The following is a 19,485-nucleotide window of genomic DNA, read 5'->3' as shown; positions in this document are numbered from 1 at the left end:
GTGTGTGTGTGTGTGTGTGTATGTTTGTGTGTGTGTGTGTGTGTGTGTGTGTGTGTGTGATCAATATTGGTCTGATTGACATGGCTTGTAGCAACAGCCAAGGGTTTCGAGTCACTTTTATACAGACCTGTGTCAAAATAGTTGCAAATAATTCTTAGTTTGTTTTAAGCAGATGGGTGGGGGTCTGCTGCATGAACACCAATCAGATGTTGAAAGGTAAGTTTTCAGTCAAAGAAACTTACTTCATGTTGCACTTGTTGGCAAAGAAAAAGAAAGTATTTGCAGCTGCTGTTTGATCCAGGTCTGGTTTGTCTTTCCGTTACATCAACTTACATCCTATTTGACACCTTTGTCTCTTGCCTTTTTTTCTCTGTAGCAAAATATTCAGACATTGTGACCTCGTGTTGGTAGATACACACATTGTTTTGACTACATGTACGACTTGACCTCAAAAGCACACTACTTGAAGTACAACTGGATATTAAAAGATCAACTTATTTTTTTGTAACATATCACCCACATGAATCATTGTCTGCCTCTTGAAGTCATGTCGAAATCTTAATGCTGTATACCCATGTTACATTCCATTGTTTTTGGGACAGTGCTTATATTTCTGTGTGTGCTTACAGTATGATTGATTCTTTTTTTTTCCTATTCACTTCTTTTGTAAAATATCTCAACACTGTACATTATTTATGGAATAAAACATCCAAACACTTATGTTTGAAACTTCATCTGTGGGTTTTCATTCTTTATTGTCAAACATGTGCCTCTCTGTGTTGTGAATAAAACTACATGAATGTGCTTTACGTCGCACAATGGGATTGGATTGGTGGTATATTTAATCGGCGTGGAAACATGGTGGCAGATAAATGGTGCTCTCAACTCTTTGATTGGCTTGGTGGCTTAATGAACACACAAGTGACAATCTTCCTGGACATTATACCCAGACAAATTGAAAAAAAAGTCACTCCTTCGTACAATATTAAAAATGAATAATATTCCAGTGATCTTATTTAACGTCAACAACAGATTGCAAGAATATTTGTTCTGCTGCTGCAAACTCTTGTAAAACAGATGGAGGGTCATGAAGGCAACCCAATGGAATTGTGTGAAGGGGGTTTCTTTTATTCACACTAACTTTTGTTTGGCATTTATCACCACCACAACAATATTGTCAGTTCAGCCAGTTGGCTGTCCAACTGCAAGATAACCCTGTATGAGAAGTATCCTCTAATGACCTCAGTTGGGAGTAAATCCTTGGCGCTTGGATACTCATGAGAGCTGGGAAACCTGCATTTTCGATGGCTCATGAAAACGCCAGCAGTGAGCGGAGCCTTTGAAACAATAAGTCAAAGGATTTTCCACAAGTGCCATGGTCGGTCCATATTACATAAGATAGGCAATTCCCTGGGGATGATCAGGATCTGTTACTTGGTTCACTTCTCATAACAGAGCGGAATTGTTCACAGTTGGCCGTAATTGCGCTTTTAAACCACCTTGAATTGAGCGAAAATGCTTTGATGAATCCCATGGGGGCAAGAAGAAAAAGAAAAGCTCCACCAGAGAAAATTGGCAGTGCCTGAGAAAGCATGGCTTGGGTTACTGCTGCTCAACGTTTGCATGGGCTTAAAAGATTGAGCTGCCTATCAGATATGGGATACAGGTAACCAACATCTTATCACTGTGGTGTAGTTGAGACAGATGTTGGAGATGCACTTGCTCAACCTCTTGTTAAGTATCATTGGATTCATAATACTCCCTCTCTTTCTGTCAACCCCTCCCCCTTCCCCTCTCTCTCTCTTTCTCTGCTTCCAAGACTTATGGCTGTGGAGGATGAGTTAAGGGGAGGACCCGTGATTGAGCCAAAAACCAGGATTTTCCCTGATCAGGTCTGTGTGACTGCTTATTCTCTCGTCGAGTCCGTTCAATGGCCTGTGCTATCTTCTCTGCTATCCCCCTTTACCTCACTTTTCCTCCCCTGCAACTGTTATTATTTCGTCTGCTGTGTGTATGTGGTCTCTCTGATTGCCATGCTCTGTCCCTGACCTGTCCCTGTGTTTGGATTTGACTGCCATCTGTCCACCAACATACCTGGGAGCTTTGAAGATCAGAGCGTGTTGCTGTTTGCATTCGTCAGCTCAAGCTGTCAAGATGTCTGACTCTAGCTGGGTTTGTGAGCATATCTCGGTCTGTGGTGATGTTTCTGTGAAATGTTTCCGCAGAGCATGCCAGGGTTGAAACTCCTTAAACCAGTTTCATACGTGATGTAGAACCAGATTTGCGCGCAGGTTCTTGAACTGCTGAGCCCCAAATGCTGTGTGGCTGTGATGCTGTTGTGTCTTCAGGAGCTTCCCTCTTTAGCAGTTATCATTTCATGCTCTCTCCTGTTTTTTTACCCTATCAAAGTGAAATAGCCCACATCTTAGCATGACTCATGTTGTAAATAGAGAGAGAGATAGCTGTATAGATATAGCTGTAGCCATATATATATATATATATATATATATATATATATATACACACACACACATAACGTGCATATATATTTGTGGTTAAGGAAATAATGCTAAGACTTGTGAACATCTGTACAATATGATGCAACTCAAAATGAACAATACTTTAGAGCCATGCCAGCATCTCTGTGAGCCTTTACTTTGGAACAGTGGTGCCTTGGGCTAAATGCTAATGTCAACATGCTATCATGCTCAAGATGGCAACATGCTGATGTTTAGCATACTTAACGTTTACCGTGTTTACCATCTGAGTTGAGTTGTGTTAGCATGCTGCGGTGCAGCTGAGGCCGATGGGAATGTTGTTAGTTATGCAGATATTTGGTCATACACCAAAGGAATGGTCACATAAGGATTTTGAACTTGGTGCTGCATGAAATGTTAATGGATCATCAAAGTTAAATATCGATCCTGAGGGAAATTCATCCAGTAGTTGCTTGGATATTTCACTAAAAAACACAAATGTCAACGTCATTCTGGCACTAGAGGAAAAGTCATGGGGTCATCGAAACAATAGAGAGGAAAAGTCTCGCCCCTTTGGGTGGACCGCCATTGGACCTTAATTTGGAAAAAAATATGAATGGGGAAAGACCAATTATGTTTTGATCCCGTTTTAATTGAGCCATGGATTACAAATTTGATGTTTGTAAGTTTAAAAGATAAATGTGCATGTCAATAAGGTCTTAGTTTATTGTTAAACTGTTGAAGTATAAGACTGGGAAAATACATAATTAGAAAGACTATACACTTCAAAGTTGCATGGAAGACGTCTCTCTGAAGCTACAATGTCTGTGTGTTTGGTACCGAGATGTAACGTAACTCACAGGAGCAGCAGATCTTGCTCATTCCTTTGCTTCTCTGCTGATAACACTGGATAAAACACATCAGTTACATCATGTTTGTAATCCATAGTTCAACTCATACGGGAGCAAAAAATAATTTGTCTCTCCTCGTTCACTACTGTTCTTTTTTTTCCCGAATTAAGGTCCCATGAGATCGACTGGAAGGGGAGGGGCTTTGCCTCTCTATTAGGATACATCATCTAGGGACCTTGAGCAAACACAATTGCATGACAATCCATCTAATAGATAGCACTAATTAGTACACTGGAAGAAATGTGATGAGACAAGGAAATTCCGTTATGTTAAAATGCTTCTTTGATTTACATGCAGCTCACGGTGCTTGCTGCTTAAAACAGGCAGTGCTTTGAGTGTTGAATTTTGTGAAGCTGTACGATCAGAAATTAAAGGTCTGTTTTGTATTTTAGCTTCAGGGCCTCGTGTTCATAAACCACAGTACTTAAAACAGTTCAATCCAGTGTGATGACAGCTTTAGTGGGGTGATACTCGTGCACAAGCAGCAGCCGAGACAGGGAACAGTAACTGAATATGGGGGTGAGAGGGAAGAGTCATGATGCCATTATTTCCTCAGGCCAAAACCACACCACACACACTTTAATTAGACCTCACATAATGACACAGGTGCAGGGTGCCAAAATCCTTCCCACTACAGCACCCTGATGACTAAAAATAAAACACATTGCAAAAAGCGGACTTCCCTCCAAACATTTCATAGCGGCTATTAGGACATGAATACATTAGTAACTACTGTATAAGTAAATAAATGTACACTTTTGCAACTAGTAAGGTGATAACTGCCAAATATTGTAACAGGGTATCTGCAAAAGTATCTAAAAGCATTGAATTCAGTTCCATCGAACATTTGGCCTGCCATTACTTTTTTTGTAAGTGAGATAGTTGCAACAGAGCGTAGTGTGTTCAGGAAGTTGTTTCATTCAGCAGCATCAGACCTGTACCAATCACGTTCGCTGTAGTGCTAGCCACAGTGGCTAGGTATGCTTAGATCAACTTAAATTCATACATCTGCCAACACATCTGCACATTATCTGTGTTGTTCAGGTCACATAATTGCACTCAGGTGCCAGTTTATTAGGTACTAATGCAGTCTAATACAGCAGTCCTGCAACAAATCCTTCCTTCATGAAGGTTATAATGTTCTGTTTTTGTTGAAACTGTTTCAGAAACTTGTTAATTTTATTGTACGGGCATTTTGGAAGGTATACTGTGTGGTATATACTGATAGATGTTTCTAATATTTTGTCCATCCCATTTCTATCAATAAGGGTAAGCTAAATAACGGAAACACCTCTCTTTTAACAAAAGCCAACGTTATTGCAGGACTGTTGTATTAGTTGTATTGGACTGTATTAGTTTTGGCTAGGTGTGCCAATAATAAACTGAGTGTATTACTAGGAATTTGTGTAATATACAGCATAAGAATATGGACAAAATATGATAAAAATGTCAAGACATTTATCTACTTGATAAATAAACGTAGGCCTTTTTGTCCATACTGGTTTTCTGTCATGCATTGATTTTTGTGAAAAAAATGTATTTTATTGCATTGCGTGTAACAAAAAATATACTAAAAGCTTTACATTTAAATTGGTGAACAAGGTTGCAAACATTCAGTGAAATGTGTTGAAAATATGACACATGTTAATCCAATAAATTACATCATAGTATTACAGCAACAAATTATGTATTTTAAAAGGGGTGGAATATATTTTAATTAATAATTGAATGATATTGACTAATAATTTGAACAAATTGAGTTAATACATTATGAATTGATATTAAACAGCTCTTTAAAGGCAATCAATGCAAGTTACAGACATAATACATTTTTACTTTTTACAGTATCTGGCAGTTACTGCACTTTTTTCAGTTGTAAAAACAGAAATACCTTTTTTAACATTTAACTGTTATATTGAGCATTTGTCAAGCCTTCCTGGAGATTTTGCCAAACTTTGTGGACTTCAAGTTTGATCCACAGCAGCTCCCTGTATCAGTGAGTTGTGTTTAATGAGGAAACGGCTTCCTGAGCTTGCAGTGACATTAATCATATCAATGTTTCATTCACATAAGATTTGATTTCACTCCTTTATCCGTACTTATTGTTGTAGCTTCTTGAATGTTACTCATTTTTGAGTGTGTGTGTGTGTGTGTGTGTGTGTGTGTGTGTGTGTGTGCGTGCGTGCGTGCGTGTGTGTGTGTGGGGGGGTCTGTTACAGTAAAATGCAGATATCCTATTCTCTGTTATTTCTCTGTTTTTAAATATAGTGTGTTGATATATATATCAAATATAATTCTGTTTTTTCCAAGTGTGTATATAATTATCTTTGTAGATGATTGCATGTTTAACATACGCATGTTCTTTTACGCTTCTGAACCAGGAAACGTCTGTTGGATTAACCATCTGCTTTCATATGCAGATGTCGTTTGGAGTGCACGATGCAACGCCTTTCTCTTTCTTGTCCTAAGCATGATTTCTGGTAATGATACACCGCATGGCAAGCTGCTTTAACACTTTTTAGGCTGTCGGGTTGTCTGGTAATGTTTTGCGTGAATGGTCACCATTATGTATGTGTATGCAAATGTGCGTTAGTAAGCATTTTTTATCTATATTTACGTCCTTTTCTGTCAGTTTTTGTTGGACATTGTGGATGTATTGTTTTGGGTGGCTATAGTTTTTCCTCCGCTTCCTCCTTCTGCCTCCTGCTTTCAACCCCCCTCTCCTCTCCTTCTCCTCTCCTCTCCTCTCCTCCTATGTTGATGAGATACGGTGATTTCTCTTAGGGGAGGCGTCAGTCCATCCTAGTGCAGCCCCGTCTCGCGCCTGTCCCACCCCGAGTAACCAGGTAATAAACAAACCGGCAAACTCTCACTTTCCATCCATAACCTGCTGCCTCTTTTCCACTTCTACTGTTCTCAATGTGCGTCCCTGTCCATACGCAGCATCCTGTGAACTCACTGCAAGCCAACACACTGACAGGCCCACTTACTTTTCCATTTATCCTTCAGATGAAGAGGCCTGTCACAGAGTGTTTGAACAGAGGTTACTTGAAGAGCACTGCTCCGTGTTAAAAGAGTGACAACAAAACATTTACAAGATGTAAAGCTACACTGAGAAACTTGACAGCGTGGGGTGTTCATTTGAAACATGTCGAAAGCATTGCACCCATAAATCATGTCACCAGGCAGACTGATCACTTTCTACACAAAGACACAAAAGAAGCTGGAAATTTAATGAAGGCAAATTAAAGTTTGGATTGAACACTGTTGTTGGCATTTAGAATGACCCGTTCCAAAAAGACAGAAAACCAGAGAGGTTTAATTGATTTAAGACAAACTGAGGCAAATTAAAAATCTCTGTCTCTGTTTGACCTAGCTAGTGTGTTATACTATAAGTCCCACTAAAGGTGGGGGTGTGAGAGCAATGGGAGAAGATATTTCAGGGGCCTCTGAAAGTAAACCCGTAGACAACATTACCTGACTTGCAGTTAGGAGCACTTCTATGACTTGGACTTGAGTCATCTGTGCAAAGATGAACCTAATGCAGCTTTAAAGCTATAGTGCATAGTTTCAGTCTCCCCCATGAGGAATTCTAAGTAATGACAACAACACTGTAGGCGCGTCCACATGATACAAGCCTTCTGTGATCGCGCATGGGCCCCCACCCCTCCTCCACACAGTTGCTATCAGCCAAAGGCAACACAGAGGATAAAAAAACCATGATGGACTCTATAGAAGTGGAAATTATCTTCACTTGAGCTTCTGTGCGGGAAAGTCACCCAACTACACCATCTTCTGAACATAGCGATACTGAGAAATACAGAGAAAGTTAAGTGGAGCTGATAGTCTTAATTAGCTTTGTTGCAACTCATTTAGCAATAGCTTGAATCTAACGGACATTCTATAATATGAAAAGGTTATGCAATAAAGCTTTAAAGTCTATTCTTCTCTGACGAATGAGAAAAATAAAGTAAGTTTTAAGTTATGATTGGCAATGTATGAGGTAAGTGTCCATCACCTTTACCACACAAAAATAGATTTTCTTTGTTCTACCAAACAGAAAAAAAGTGGTAAGCTGCTACTACATGGTTTTGTTGTCACCCTTCCAACACAATAGCATGATTTCTTGTATCCACCAGAAATATTCTGTGACAGTCCTTGAGTAGGGAGTTTGTTTGAATTATTTGAATTAGGTTGCTTTGACCAGTGAACATTCTCCATGCCTTGGCAGAAATATATAGGAGCACAACAGCAGATTTAACCGTTCTAATTTTAAAATATTAAACGTCAAACGTTTAGTTTGTAGCTGTTTTAGCCCTCTGCAAGTAAAAATGCCATTGATTGTTCACACACACACACACACACACACACACACACACACACACACACACACACACTTTATTCATAACCAGCAACCCATGCACATACTGTATATGAAAACATTTATTTGCCAACCTTTTTCATGTCATATACGGAGACCTTCCTGTAACTCTTTGCATTGGGTAAATCGTTAAGATGCAGAGAAATACAAACAAATCAATGAATATCATTGATTCTTATGCTCCGTTGGCATTTGCAAGTGTTCAACTCAGATTTTCATCACATTGAATAATCACCTCATCATTTCACTACACAAAACATTATAATCTTTATAAACAGTAGCCAACTGACTAAGCCTTGAAAAATGTTCAGTATTACTGTTACACGTACAAACATGATGCAGTTTGCTTCTGGTTCCTGCAGTAGCCCAATAACAATGCATTAGTTCATTACTATACAAATACTAGATTTTTTTAAACAATTTTGAATGCAGAGTTTTTATTTTCTGCCAAGCAGCCACGCAAAAAAAATCATAATTTAAAGAGAACACACAATAACACGTTTTATGGTTCCATAGACTTCCGTCCAGATTTGTGAAAAAGAAATAAGACATGAAATGTTACATTTTGTGCCTGTTAACTGCTTAAATACCCGGTTGAAAACGAGTTTTTAAAGATAGTGAATCTGTTCCGAAAGTCTTTTGAAATATTGTGTGGATTCTCTTTTTATTTTGGATTTTTCTTCCTCACACACAACATATTTTTGAACCGCTGTATTTTCCTGCCCACGTGAACTTACATTTCCATTCAGTTTTCATCCCTCCCAGCACGCCCTCAGATAAACAATGGGAATTATGGGAAATCTCCGTATCTGACCCAATCCTTCCCTGAAGAACACCGATTACTGTGCAAATGTTTTTGTGTGTTTTCTGTGTCTTTCAGTGAGTCTGTGTTTCTGATATTTATGTGTTTGTGTATGTGTTTGGCACCTGTGCACATTATTTGGTTGAATGGGTAGGCTAGTTGTTACGGTGCGGCTGAGGTTGTGTGAAAAGCGTATGTTTTGTTTTTTGCGTCAGAGTTAGCGCTCTTCACCCGGCAAGCTAGTCATCTTAAGCCATACAGGGTTCTTTTAATTTAACAACTCTCAGACATAAGCTGATTAAACCAACACCAACAGCATTTCAAATGTGTAGGTGAGATCCGCATCCACAATTCAAATTGATTGGAGATTGGAGGAGATTGGTAACAACCTGTGTGTACGATACTCTATCTGCATCATTACTATACACCTAACATTTCAGTTCTCCACTAAGTGTTTTGTGTTTTTGTCTCCAGTACCCCCAATTTCATTAGTACATAAAACACTCTCACACCAAGCTGTAATTGAATACACCAAGTAATCAAACAATAAAGCCCACAGAGAGTGAAGCAAGTTTGGTAAGTTTAAAGAAAGGATGTCAGTAAACATTTTGCCATGTCTTTGTTCAGCGGCTTGATTTCATGAGTTTAATAGACATGTGTATTGGTCTACACATGGGTATTAAACAACAATGTCGGTTGTGTTTGAGAACGAAACAAGGGTTAGTGGAGTCATGTTACTGGCATCCTGTAACTGTCTGTAACCAAAGCAGATAATGAACAATCATCACCATACAATCATAGCACCAGTTAGCAGCTGAAAATGTTTTCATTTATTTTGGTTCTGATTGAGAAGAGAAAAGGCCCGCTAATTTAAATCCAATGTTGGGGTAATTCCTTTCTTCCTTTTCTCTTTTTATTATTTCTTTTTTTTAAGTGAAATGGAAACACCTTCCACTCACAATGGACACACCCATCAAACACAGTTTATCCAGTGACAATTTGCTTTTGCTCCTTTTGATCCATTTCCTCTACTGGATGCCGACCAAACTATCCCTCCTACTTCCTGTCTTTCCTCTATACATTCCATTCATATTACAATATTTCATACTTCTCGTTATCTAATGTCACACTCATTTTCAAACTATTGATGAAGAACAAACCTAGTTATTAAGTATTGCACATATTTATAAGGTCTTTTAGACACCTCGCACCCATACATTTTCAGGGAAACTGAATCTCTGTAATTATGTCTAGACACCACACAGCAAATGTGCCGGGCAAGATAAATCGAGTGCAATTATATCAAGAGGTTCTTACAGAGGTCTGATCAAAACACTGTGATTTTCAGCTTTCCAAATGCTTCTATATTCAAATCATCTTGCAGTAGCTCTTGGATGCTTTAAGTACCATTATGAATAGAGTCCTCATAGTTGTCTATTGGCACAATAACCCAATTGTTTTCTCTTCCCACTGCTCCTACACAGATGTCAGTGAACAAGACTGGGAGTGAAGGCTTGATATAAACTAATAATGAAACTAGTTTTGCGTTGCTGTTATTTCTACGCCAATGTAGGTAAGAAAAGATGGCAAAACCAAACTTTGACTTAATCACTAATCCAAAGCTCCAACCCAGGATCAACACCCATGCAGCAGCTTATTGCTATGTCGCAATGGGTTTGGGTTCGACATTTTGGTTGGTGAATTCGACAGGTTTGGATTTCCTGCCCGGCTATAGGATGCAACTTTAGCTTGCTTTTTTTAAATTTGGCGCTGAGCTCTTTGTGGCTTTACGTTTTTGTGCATGTTTTAAGAAGCCGGCTGATGCTACAGTATGTGCTCATAAGATGTTTAAAGAAGCCATAATTGTAGAGTTCCTCTATAGTCTTTGATTTAAAATACTTTCGCCTACTCAAGCTCGCACATTTACATTGAAAAGTATTGATCGTGATTTGTACTCACTGGCAAAGAATGACACTTGACCTTTCTTGACACCCGATAAACACTCCTTCCACTTATCCAAAGCGGATCAGGACCCTTTGACCTCAAGATTTTAATTCCCCTTCATCCCCTCTTTTCCCGTGTTCCTTTTCCTGTGCTGCCATTTCTATTGATGTACGTCATGCATCAACTTTGTAACTCATTTCTCTCTCTCCTCTTTTTGTCTGTCTCCTTCTTTCTGTGTGGTTCTTCCAATCCCTTATCACTTGTCCTTTATTTTCTAACTTCTCCTTACTTTGCTTCTGCCATTGCTTTTACATGTACTCATTCCAACCGGTTCTTTGTATTTGTTGATGTTTTTTCTACTTTCTGCACACAATTCGATCACATCCTTCTCTGGTGATTTTCCTCCTTGTCCTCGTCCCATCTTTATCTATTTATTCTTACTTCCTCCCACACTCTCACAACATGTGCTTTTCCCCTCTAAATGTCACGTCATCTACTGGACATCTCCTTACAACTCCTCACATTCCTCCCATCTTTCATTGAATGGCCTCTCTCCTACGACCTCCCTGCTCCCACTCCTCTTTCCCCTCCCCTCTCTCTCTATCTCACTAGGAAGAGCAGCTTTCCTCCCTGGGTTATGCAGACCCCGGTGTGAAAACTGAAGGTGGAGGGGGAGGTGGAGGCGGAGGAGGAGGAGCGGTAATCAACGATCAAGGCCTCAGAGTCTCTTCCTCGGGCATTTCCTCTGACAGCTCGCCCCACAATGGAGTCCTCCCCCAAACTGTAGAACCTCCCTCTCTACCCACTCCTCATCAACATCCTAGTCAGAATGGAGAGCTCCGTGGCAACCAAACATCCTCCCCCATGACAACCTCACAGGCAACTGGAACCACAGCAACAGCAACCACAGGCATAGCAGAAGAAGGGGGAGTAGGTCAAACACAACGCTGAGCCAAATCAGAGAGAGACGACACAAAGGAAAACACTGTCCCTGTCTTAACCATTAAGCAAGACTATGCTTTTGATAAGAATTGGCCGTAGATGTTCTTATTCCCCATTCAAGAGAGAGAAGAAAAGTGTGCGGGTGACGAGTAGTTATCATGCAGTTACTGTACTAGCATAACACATGTATACACAACCCAAAGGGCTCTTCAATGGACACTTGTTCTCTTGATGCTCACATGGCGCAGCAGTTAGTATCAGTCTTGCAGGACAAGATAATGATACCTCGTCACATACTGTTTGAATCAGTCAAACAAAGCATTTGACGTACATACCAAGCAGATATGTAAACATATGCTCTGTACAGTCATTGCCCGTCTGTGGTTTCATGAGAAATAAATACATGTAAGGAACAACAACTATAGAATGTCTTGCACCCCAAAGACTTCATAGTAGCCATTAGCAAGTGCTATAATATAGTAACCCATGACTACCATGGATGTAGGTGCATTAAATAGATCTATCCTGAACACGCCAGGCTGCAAATTGTGTTGTTAGAGATGTGGTGATGTAGTCTGGCTTCCCTAGTGCCTTTGAGTGTTTTTCAACAGGGTTATCCAATAGAGATCTGACACAGAAGAAACAGATGTAGATCTAAGAAAGCTTTGCTAGTAAGGGAAGTGCTCCGTGGGCTAAAAAAAAAGAGATTAAAAGACAAGACACAAGATCAAGTGTCTTAGAGGTTTGACGGAAGACATTTTTGGGAACTTTTTCTCTTTGGGACTTCTTGTTTTTTGACTGAGCTCGTGCAATTTTTCTCTTCTCAATCTCAGAACCGATATGTTATAAACTGGTGCTAAACAGAAACAAATGGTGCCATTTTCCAAGTCAAATTTCTGTGTCTGCCATAGCACTGCCTCTTTCATGATTCACTCACTGTCTTTTTCTCTCTCTGTCGCTGTTCTGCGGTCTTTGACAGGACTTGTATTCCCCCAGTATGTTTTGTATGTGTCTTCTTTGTCTTTGTTCTTTGTGCATCTGTTGTGTTCTTATGTCCAATGGGGTTGTTGGGGTTTCCATATCTATGTTTTAGAAGCGGCCTCCTCCAATCTCTGGTTTTATTTCCAATTGATAAAAGCAGCTCCCAGGCTAAAAATTAAGGGATTAAACAGGGTATTTCAAAATTGTCAAAGCCCTAAAGTGTTATTTTCAGTTCACATTGAGAAGTAATCATTTTAATAATGAATGAAGACGATACTTTGAATGGAATGGATGAATGGAGTTTTAAAACGGTTTTAGTTAAAAAGTGATGGTCCATTGTGTTCATATAGGGAAGATAAGTGGTGCCATTAATACATTTAAAAAAAACATTTTAATCATGCAATTTTCACAAAAGACAAATTAGTGATTGCCCAATTATGTTACGAGTTTAGGTAATTTACCACATATGGCCTAATTTCACCACAGTAAACATTGCCAGTGTGACATGTTAACAAGGATCCTCTTATGTGAGAAAAGATCATTCTGTTTGTTTGCCTGCCATTAAGTGCCTGGGATTAATATATTGAGCATCCTTTGGCCAGTAGACTAGCTAGTCATTGACCAAATGCACAGTATAATGCCTTGTTAAAGACAATAAGAATATATTACACCGCTGCTGCTTAACAACAAATCGTAACATTTTTATTTGTGTAGTTTACTTCATTTGACATTTCAATTCAAAATGAAAAAGCTGTTTCTGAAACCGTTTGATAACAGCATTAAAACAAGATAAAAGACCTTCCCAGTACGTTTTTAGAAATATTGTATGATGTATTTTTGAAATGAATCCTTCAGTTTCTTGTGTGTCAAATGCTGAAAACATGAGTCTTTATAATGTTTGTGATGTGTATCCATATTCCTTCATTTTGTGTATGAACTGTCTGTTGTACTGTAAGGTTTGTCTGGATGTGATCTTGTTTTTTTGTCTCTTTAGCCTCACACACTGGTATCGCTCTGAAAGAACTCACCTTGTTTAAACGTGCAGGTTGAACCAAGAGGAGTTGAAGAGTTTCACATCAGCTTTGTATCAGCCATTTTTCTCTTTGGAGAGAACAAACCGCTTACTTTGCCATGTCAAAGGTCAATTTACATGGCCAAAGCTAGCACTGTGTAGGCCAGTGCTTTTGGATTAGCTTGGATCCATACCCTAAATGAATGTTTTGACTGTGTAACCACCAAATGTTAATACTGCTAGCAGTCTTACGCAGGGAAAGATTGTCTTTTATTTAGACAGCTTGTAGGGCTATTTTTTTTTGTAAAATTACTTGTGTGTGAAGAATGTTGAATTTAAAAGCGGTCTAGGTTTAAACATCAGTGTCTTTTCAGAGGTGGGAGATGATCCGTGATTGAGAAATTAACATTGCTGTGAAAATACCTCAGTGACTCAGGTAAACAAGCAGTTGCCTCAGAGCTGACCACAAAAACTATAGAAAAAGAGATGAGTCCAGCTTTGGAAAGACACTCGGTCTCTCGCTATGCTTCAATAGCACCTGATCAAGCACCCTCCCCCGTTTCTTCTTTCTCTCCCCTTTTTTTCTCCCCCTAGCCACTCTCAAAGCTTCATGGAGGACAATGTGGAACGTAATTGGCTGATGCACCATCGGCAGTCCGCAGGGTGGCATAGCCAAATGTCCAGAGCCTTCTCTCGTGACGCGATTGGCTGACAAAGGGAGAACTTGGGGCATTGGTCCCATTCTCTTTGCTCAAAGGATGGTGCAGAGCCCCAGCGGACCATGTAAGGAAATGCTGGGTTGTTTTTTCACTTTACTTGGGCCCTCTCTCTCTGATTTGATAACAGGATTTTTTTTTAAATCTTTTTGATGCCTTGCAGTTGGATTTACATTTTACTTTTCAAAGGTAGGCTGGACACATATTGCCGTTTGTTAGCCTGCCGAGCATGCAAAGAACAGCTATGCAGTCTGATCAATCAGCAGAACGGAGGACACAAAGGCCAAGGAAGGCATAATGCCCAAAATGAGAGAGAGAGGGGAGTTTATTTTGGGTAAGATATATTTCAAAGGTGCTTGTCTTCTCTTAAATTTCAGTCAAAGCTGATTTACTTTTAGAGCATTTATTTCCCTCTCTCTCTCACACTCTCTCTCTCTCTCTCTCCCCTCTCTCTCTCTCTCATAGTCTTTTTAAATTAGCCTTTGATTCCTCTTCATCTACTGACTCCTTGTCTATTTAGGATTCTCAAAGCATTATTTAACCACTTTGTTTATACTCACACGTTTTAGACACACTTGATCTCTTCCTCGATTCATAGTTTTAGCTCTTCCGTTCCAGTCTCTTTCAGACTTTGATTTTAAAGGAAACTAAATATGCACAGCCTAATACAACAAGGGAAACTGCTTTAGAACAAAACTCTTGCTTCAATGAAGATATTGAAAAACCGGACAGAATGTTATTATTTATATTTCTATGATACTGCTTATTCTTACAATAGTATATATAAAAAAACTCTTCATCAGAAATCTTCCGGAGCAGATATTTATTTCTTGATATAGATAGATGTCTCTATCTAATGGAAGTTCATATCCATTTTATATGAACCAAGTTTTCTTACTAAGACAATCCTGTGGAGAGAATCATTGCCCTAATGGACCGTGAATAAAGGGACAAACTTGTGTTTTACCTACTCCCCCTACAGCAGTTTGCACGTTGCTGTGACCTGTGCCCCCCTTCCTCTTGGTTATAATCATTCAAAACAAAAAAAAACAAAAAAAGTGGACGGATGTTTTGCCAAACAATCGCCATGGAGCTCTCCATTAACGGACGATGTGAAAGTCTTTGGATGGGGACATTCTTACAGCTATTGTTTTGTACTCCACTTTCAACTACCTGTCTGTAGAGTTTTAAGCGAGCAGAGGATGAACTCTTGATTTCAGTGTGGCCACATTTCTGCAGTCAAATTGCTGTAAAACTTCCCATTTATTTCAATGGATGGACCCCACTGACACCAGTCTGAGTTCAAATCTCTGAAATTTCCACTTATGACTAAAACAACGACAGAGAGAGATATGTTAGAGGTCCTGCTCAAACGAGTGAATGTGTTTGTATATAAGTGTGTGTACTGGCTAAATCTTTGTGTATATACTGGATACATGTGTATATATGGTATGTCTATGTGTATATACAGTTTGTTTGTATATGCAGAGTGTACAGTTATTTTTCCTCTAATGTTTCTCTCTCTTTCTATGAATAGGTCTTCTCAACTTACCAATACTGAGGCATGGAAAGGTTTTTAAATGAGCTATCAGAGGCGCTCTGTGTGCAGACTTAGAATATCAGCAAGGTCTGTCACTAATAGCTGCATTCTCAAAGCTCTCGTACAAGAAGTAACTCACACAATCTTTAGCTTGCACTCATTTTCTGACCAACTAAAAAGCTTTTATAAGTAGATCTGGGTGTCCAAGCAATGTTTGTACATATATAGACTAAGACATTTTTTTCCCATAAACCTCCATCTACATATCTTTGAAAATGATCACCCTGTTTTGAGATCTTGCATATCTGACTTTCACTCTAGGTTCCTATGGTATATGTTTGCAATGGTTGTCATTCAGAGTTATATATTTATTCAGACAACCCTTATATATTTCTTAAAATTTTGTTCCCCAAATTCTGCCTCTCATGGAGCCTTCTAACCTTTTGTTAAGATTCGGTCAGACTGGCAAATTCTTCCATGAAAGTATACTGTCATTCCTTAACATTGCTTGTTTTTGTATAGGTCCTTTCTAAATAAGTGTGCCTCCCCCTTATACTCTTACTAACCTTAGATGCATTATCTCCTCTGGTCACTCATCTTCATACCCCTTGACAAGCCATAGCTCCCCTCCCCAAAACTACTATATTGTTGTTTTGACAGGACAGACATTTGGGGATTTTGTGTATATTAATGGAAGAGTGGTGTTGAAGAGTGTATTGCAGTTGTATATGGATTTGTTATGAATGTGGATATTCTGATCATTGAATTATTATTGTAATAATGATAATAATTATTGCCACTTTGATTTTGTTGATTAATTCCTTTCATGCGGCTGATGAAAATGCCATTGTTCCTCTTTTTTTTTTGGAATACACCGGAATTTATATTTTTCGGGTGGGTGAATCTGGAGATAGAAATACGTAAATAAATAAACAAATAATTAAATTCTTAACCTGCTGTGGAAATGTGTGTTCTATTTCTTAATGCACTAACTAGTTTTTTTTCAACATCTCATTGATCCATTTTAGATTAGTCCATTTTAGATTAAAGCTGGTATTTGTCTATCAAAAACACATCAGTGAGCATCGCAGTTGCAGTGGGTGACATTTTACACAAAATAAAATTGGATGTAGCCACCATAACGTCACCCATTGGTTTAGGAGAAACTGTTTTGAAGCCTCGAGTTTGGCATTTGGCTATTTGCAGCCAAACACCACTGGAAGTGACCACATTTTCACCAGAGGGTGGAGCTGGGGATACTTGCTAAACCAGTGTAGTTTCAATGGCGCTAAGCTAATAGCTAAAGATGGAAACTCTGCAAATTTCAACGGGCCGTGGAATTTTGCTGGCGGGTGAGCGGTACACTGTACCGCGCGCATGACACAGAGCTGGTTAACAATCGTCAATGTTTCTTTTGACTTACCAGCTAACACCATCACTACCTAGCTAACTTGGTTAGCAAGGTTTAAACAAATCCTGAACAAGACATTTTTAGGCGACCAAAATGTTACACTTCACTGTCATTAACGGGGCGCTACGCAGTTTTGTTCATTTCTTGGCTGTTTCTTCGCTTTTTGCTCGCAGGTTTTTCTATAGAACTCTCCCTACAGGTTGAGAATAAATATTTCGTAGCTCCGATGTTTTCTTGTATCTGACTCCTTGCTCGGTCATTCTGCCGCTTTCTTTTCCTCTGTTCCTCCAACACCACTTTCCTAGCGTTCTGCTTCTTTTTTGCCGGCTAAGCCGTGATAATAGTGTGAAAAACTTCATTGCTACCTTGTTACCTTTTTCCGATCTACCATTCAGTCATCCCATCTTTTTTTTAACCTTAAATTAAGATCAGCACTCAAGGCATGTGTTGTCCCTTGGCAGAGATTGTTGCACATCCATCCTATCCGGAAATTATTCACCATGCAGACAAAAACCTGTGGTATGGTTTCTAGGCTTCATTCGTTTTTGGTCATATCTGGCCGCATTGGCCTTGCTATTGAGAAAGTCTAGGAACGCGATTGTCCAGACCTGAGTAACAATCTTGACTGGCATGATGTATGGTCTAATATTCCAGAAGTATCATGCAATCCAAACCATCAGCAGATTCACTACAATTTCATTCTTAGAACATATCTCACTCCTTTAAAAATGCATCACATGAAAGTAATTAACTGCCCTTAATGCACTTTCTGCCCACTGAAGGCTTAGGACATTTATCTTTACATTCTGGGATTAATCTCCTGTTGGTAAGTTCTGGAACAATAATGCATTCAAAATATCTCGCCTGATTAATGTTACTGTACCTGTTACTGCCAGTGTTTTGATTCTGAACAATCTGTCTTCAGCTCTCTAAAACTAAAAAACGTGCAGGTTTTGCTGGACTCATGGCTGCTGAGAAAATTATTGTAACCCGTTGGAAGCTGCCTTGTGACGTGTCTATTTGTATATAGCCCCTTTCTTTTTCGGATATGGTATATTTAGAACTCTCTATAGCTCGTATAAATGGAGCGCCAGAAAAAACTTAGAACACTTTGTACAGCATTGCTGACTGATTGAAGTCCATGCTTTACACTAGTGCTGCGGCCATCTTGCGTCTATTTGTGCACGTGTTTGGTCCCTTATCTTGTTTCTGTCAGTGTGTGTGTGTCTGCTGTGTGTGTGTTATTTTTGAGCTGCGGACGTCGCTCTTGCTGTTGTGTTTTTTGTTTTTCCCTCCTTCCTGTCTTTTTTTGTCGTTGTCGATCCCCACTTGCTGAATCTGAGCAAAACGCGGTTCAAAGTAGCTTTTCTGTTTCTCCAGCAATGCCTCTGCAGTGGCATCAGTATTGCTGCGTTGGGTTCGGTTCTTGATTGCCATTCTGTTTTAAGTGACTCTATCGAGCACAAGGTGATAGAATATACTATTTGGCAAGGTTGGACCAGGAGCTACAACTTTATGCCACAATCTTTGTCCAACCGATCACGTGACTCAGACAATTAACTAATTAATTAAATGAGTGTTTCACCACCACTGCATGGATAGACTCACGGCCTGCAAGGTTTGTAAAAAAACAACATTTTTAACCAAGTCAAAAATTCATATCTTTCCATATCATATTCTTTTCATTCTTTATATCTGAAAACCAAATTCAGGTTATTGATCTGCTCAATGTTTTTAATAGAAAGATTAATTTTCTGGACGCACAAGCTTGTGGTTGCACATACTCGCTCATCTGGGTCATCTGGATTATAACAAGCTTGTAATTATCCTCATCCTCCTACACTTAATCGCCTGCAGTTCCTTAGCGGGTTGGCAACTTCTGAGTTTGGACAGAGCACAAAAATTGCATTGGAGGAGCAATAGACAGTTCATGCTGTTTAAAAACAACAGAGCTGCGAGTTTCCCCCCTAACCTGCTCCAGACCTGAGCATCAAATACATTCCTATAATTATTCAGCCAGGTTTAAACTCTTAAAAATTAAAAATTATTGTCACAATAAAATGACCACTAAGGTTTTCATTTGGTATGTGGTATATTTATATCAGAATTACATCACTTGTACTTCCTGGAAAACAGCATTACTTTACATGATTCCAACAAAAACATTTCACTGTGAATAAGCATCTTTATAGAACTATATTTTTCTCCCTAACTCTACCCATCGACTTACACATTTCCGTGATCCCCTCCATTATCATCTGCCACACCAGTACCCTGTTTCCACAGTTGGGAAACACATGAAAATGTTTTTAAGGAAGCAAGCATTTGTCAAAATGCCTGTCCCCTATTGCATTTCTGATGTAAAATG

At 39.2% G+C, this 19,485-nt stretch overlaps 1 protein-coding gene across 15 annotated transcripts in view; it reads left to right on the top strand.

Annotated features, from left to right (window-relative positions):
* Positions 1-16,658, top strand: part of syngap1b (synaptic Ras GTPase activating protein 1b) — a 136,719-nt gene extending 120,061 nt beyond the window's left edge. For 11 of the 15 annotated variants that reach the window (XM_034873275.1, XM_034873274.1, XM_034873272.1 and 8 more), the window contains 2 exons: positions 1,820-1,892; positions 11,128-16,658. In XM_034873275.1, the coding sequence (XP_034729166.1) occupies positions 1,820-1,892; positions 11,128-11,466 (412 nt within the window). In that variant the 3' untranslated portion in view covers positions 11,467-16,658. Of the gene's footprint in view, positions 735-1,819; positions 1,893-6,172; positions 6,235-11,127 lie in introns of those variants that run through there. The other 4 variants (XM_034873276.1, XM_034873277.1, XM_034873278.1 and 1 more) reach the window with 4 other exon arrangements.
* Positions 16,659-19,485: the final 2,827 nt, after the last annotated feature.

This window comes from Etheostoma cragini, chromosome 6 (genome assembly GCF_013103735.1).
Source record: "Etheostoma cragini isolate CJK2018 chromosome 6, CSU_Ecrag_1.0, whole genome shotgun sequence".
NCBI classification, from domain to species: Eukaryota; Metazoa; Chordata; class Actinopteri; order Perciformes; family Percidae; genus Etheostoma; species Etheostoma cragini.
This window is presented reverse-complemented; position numbering and strand designations above follow the sequence as displayed.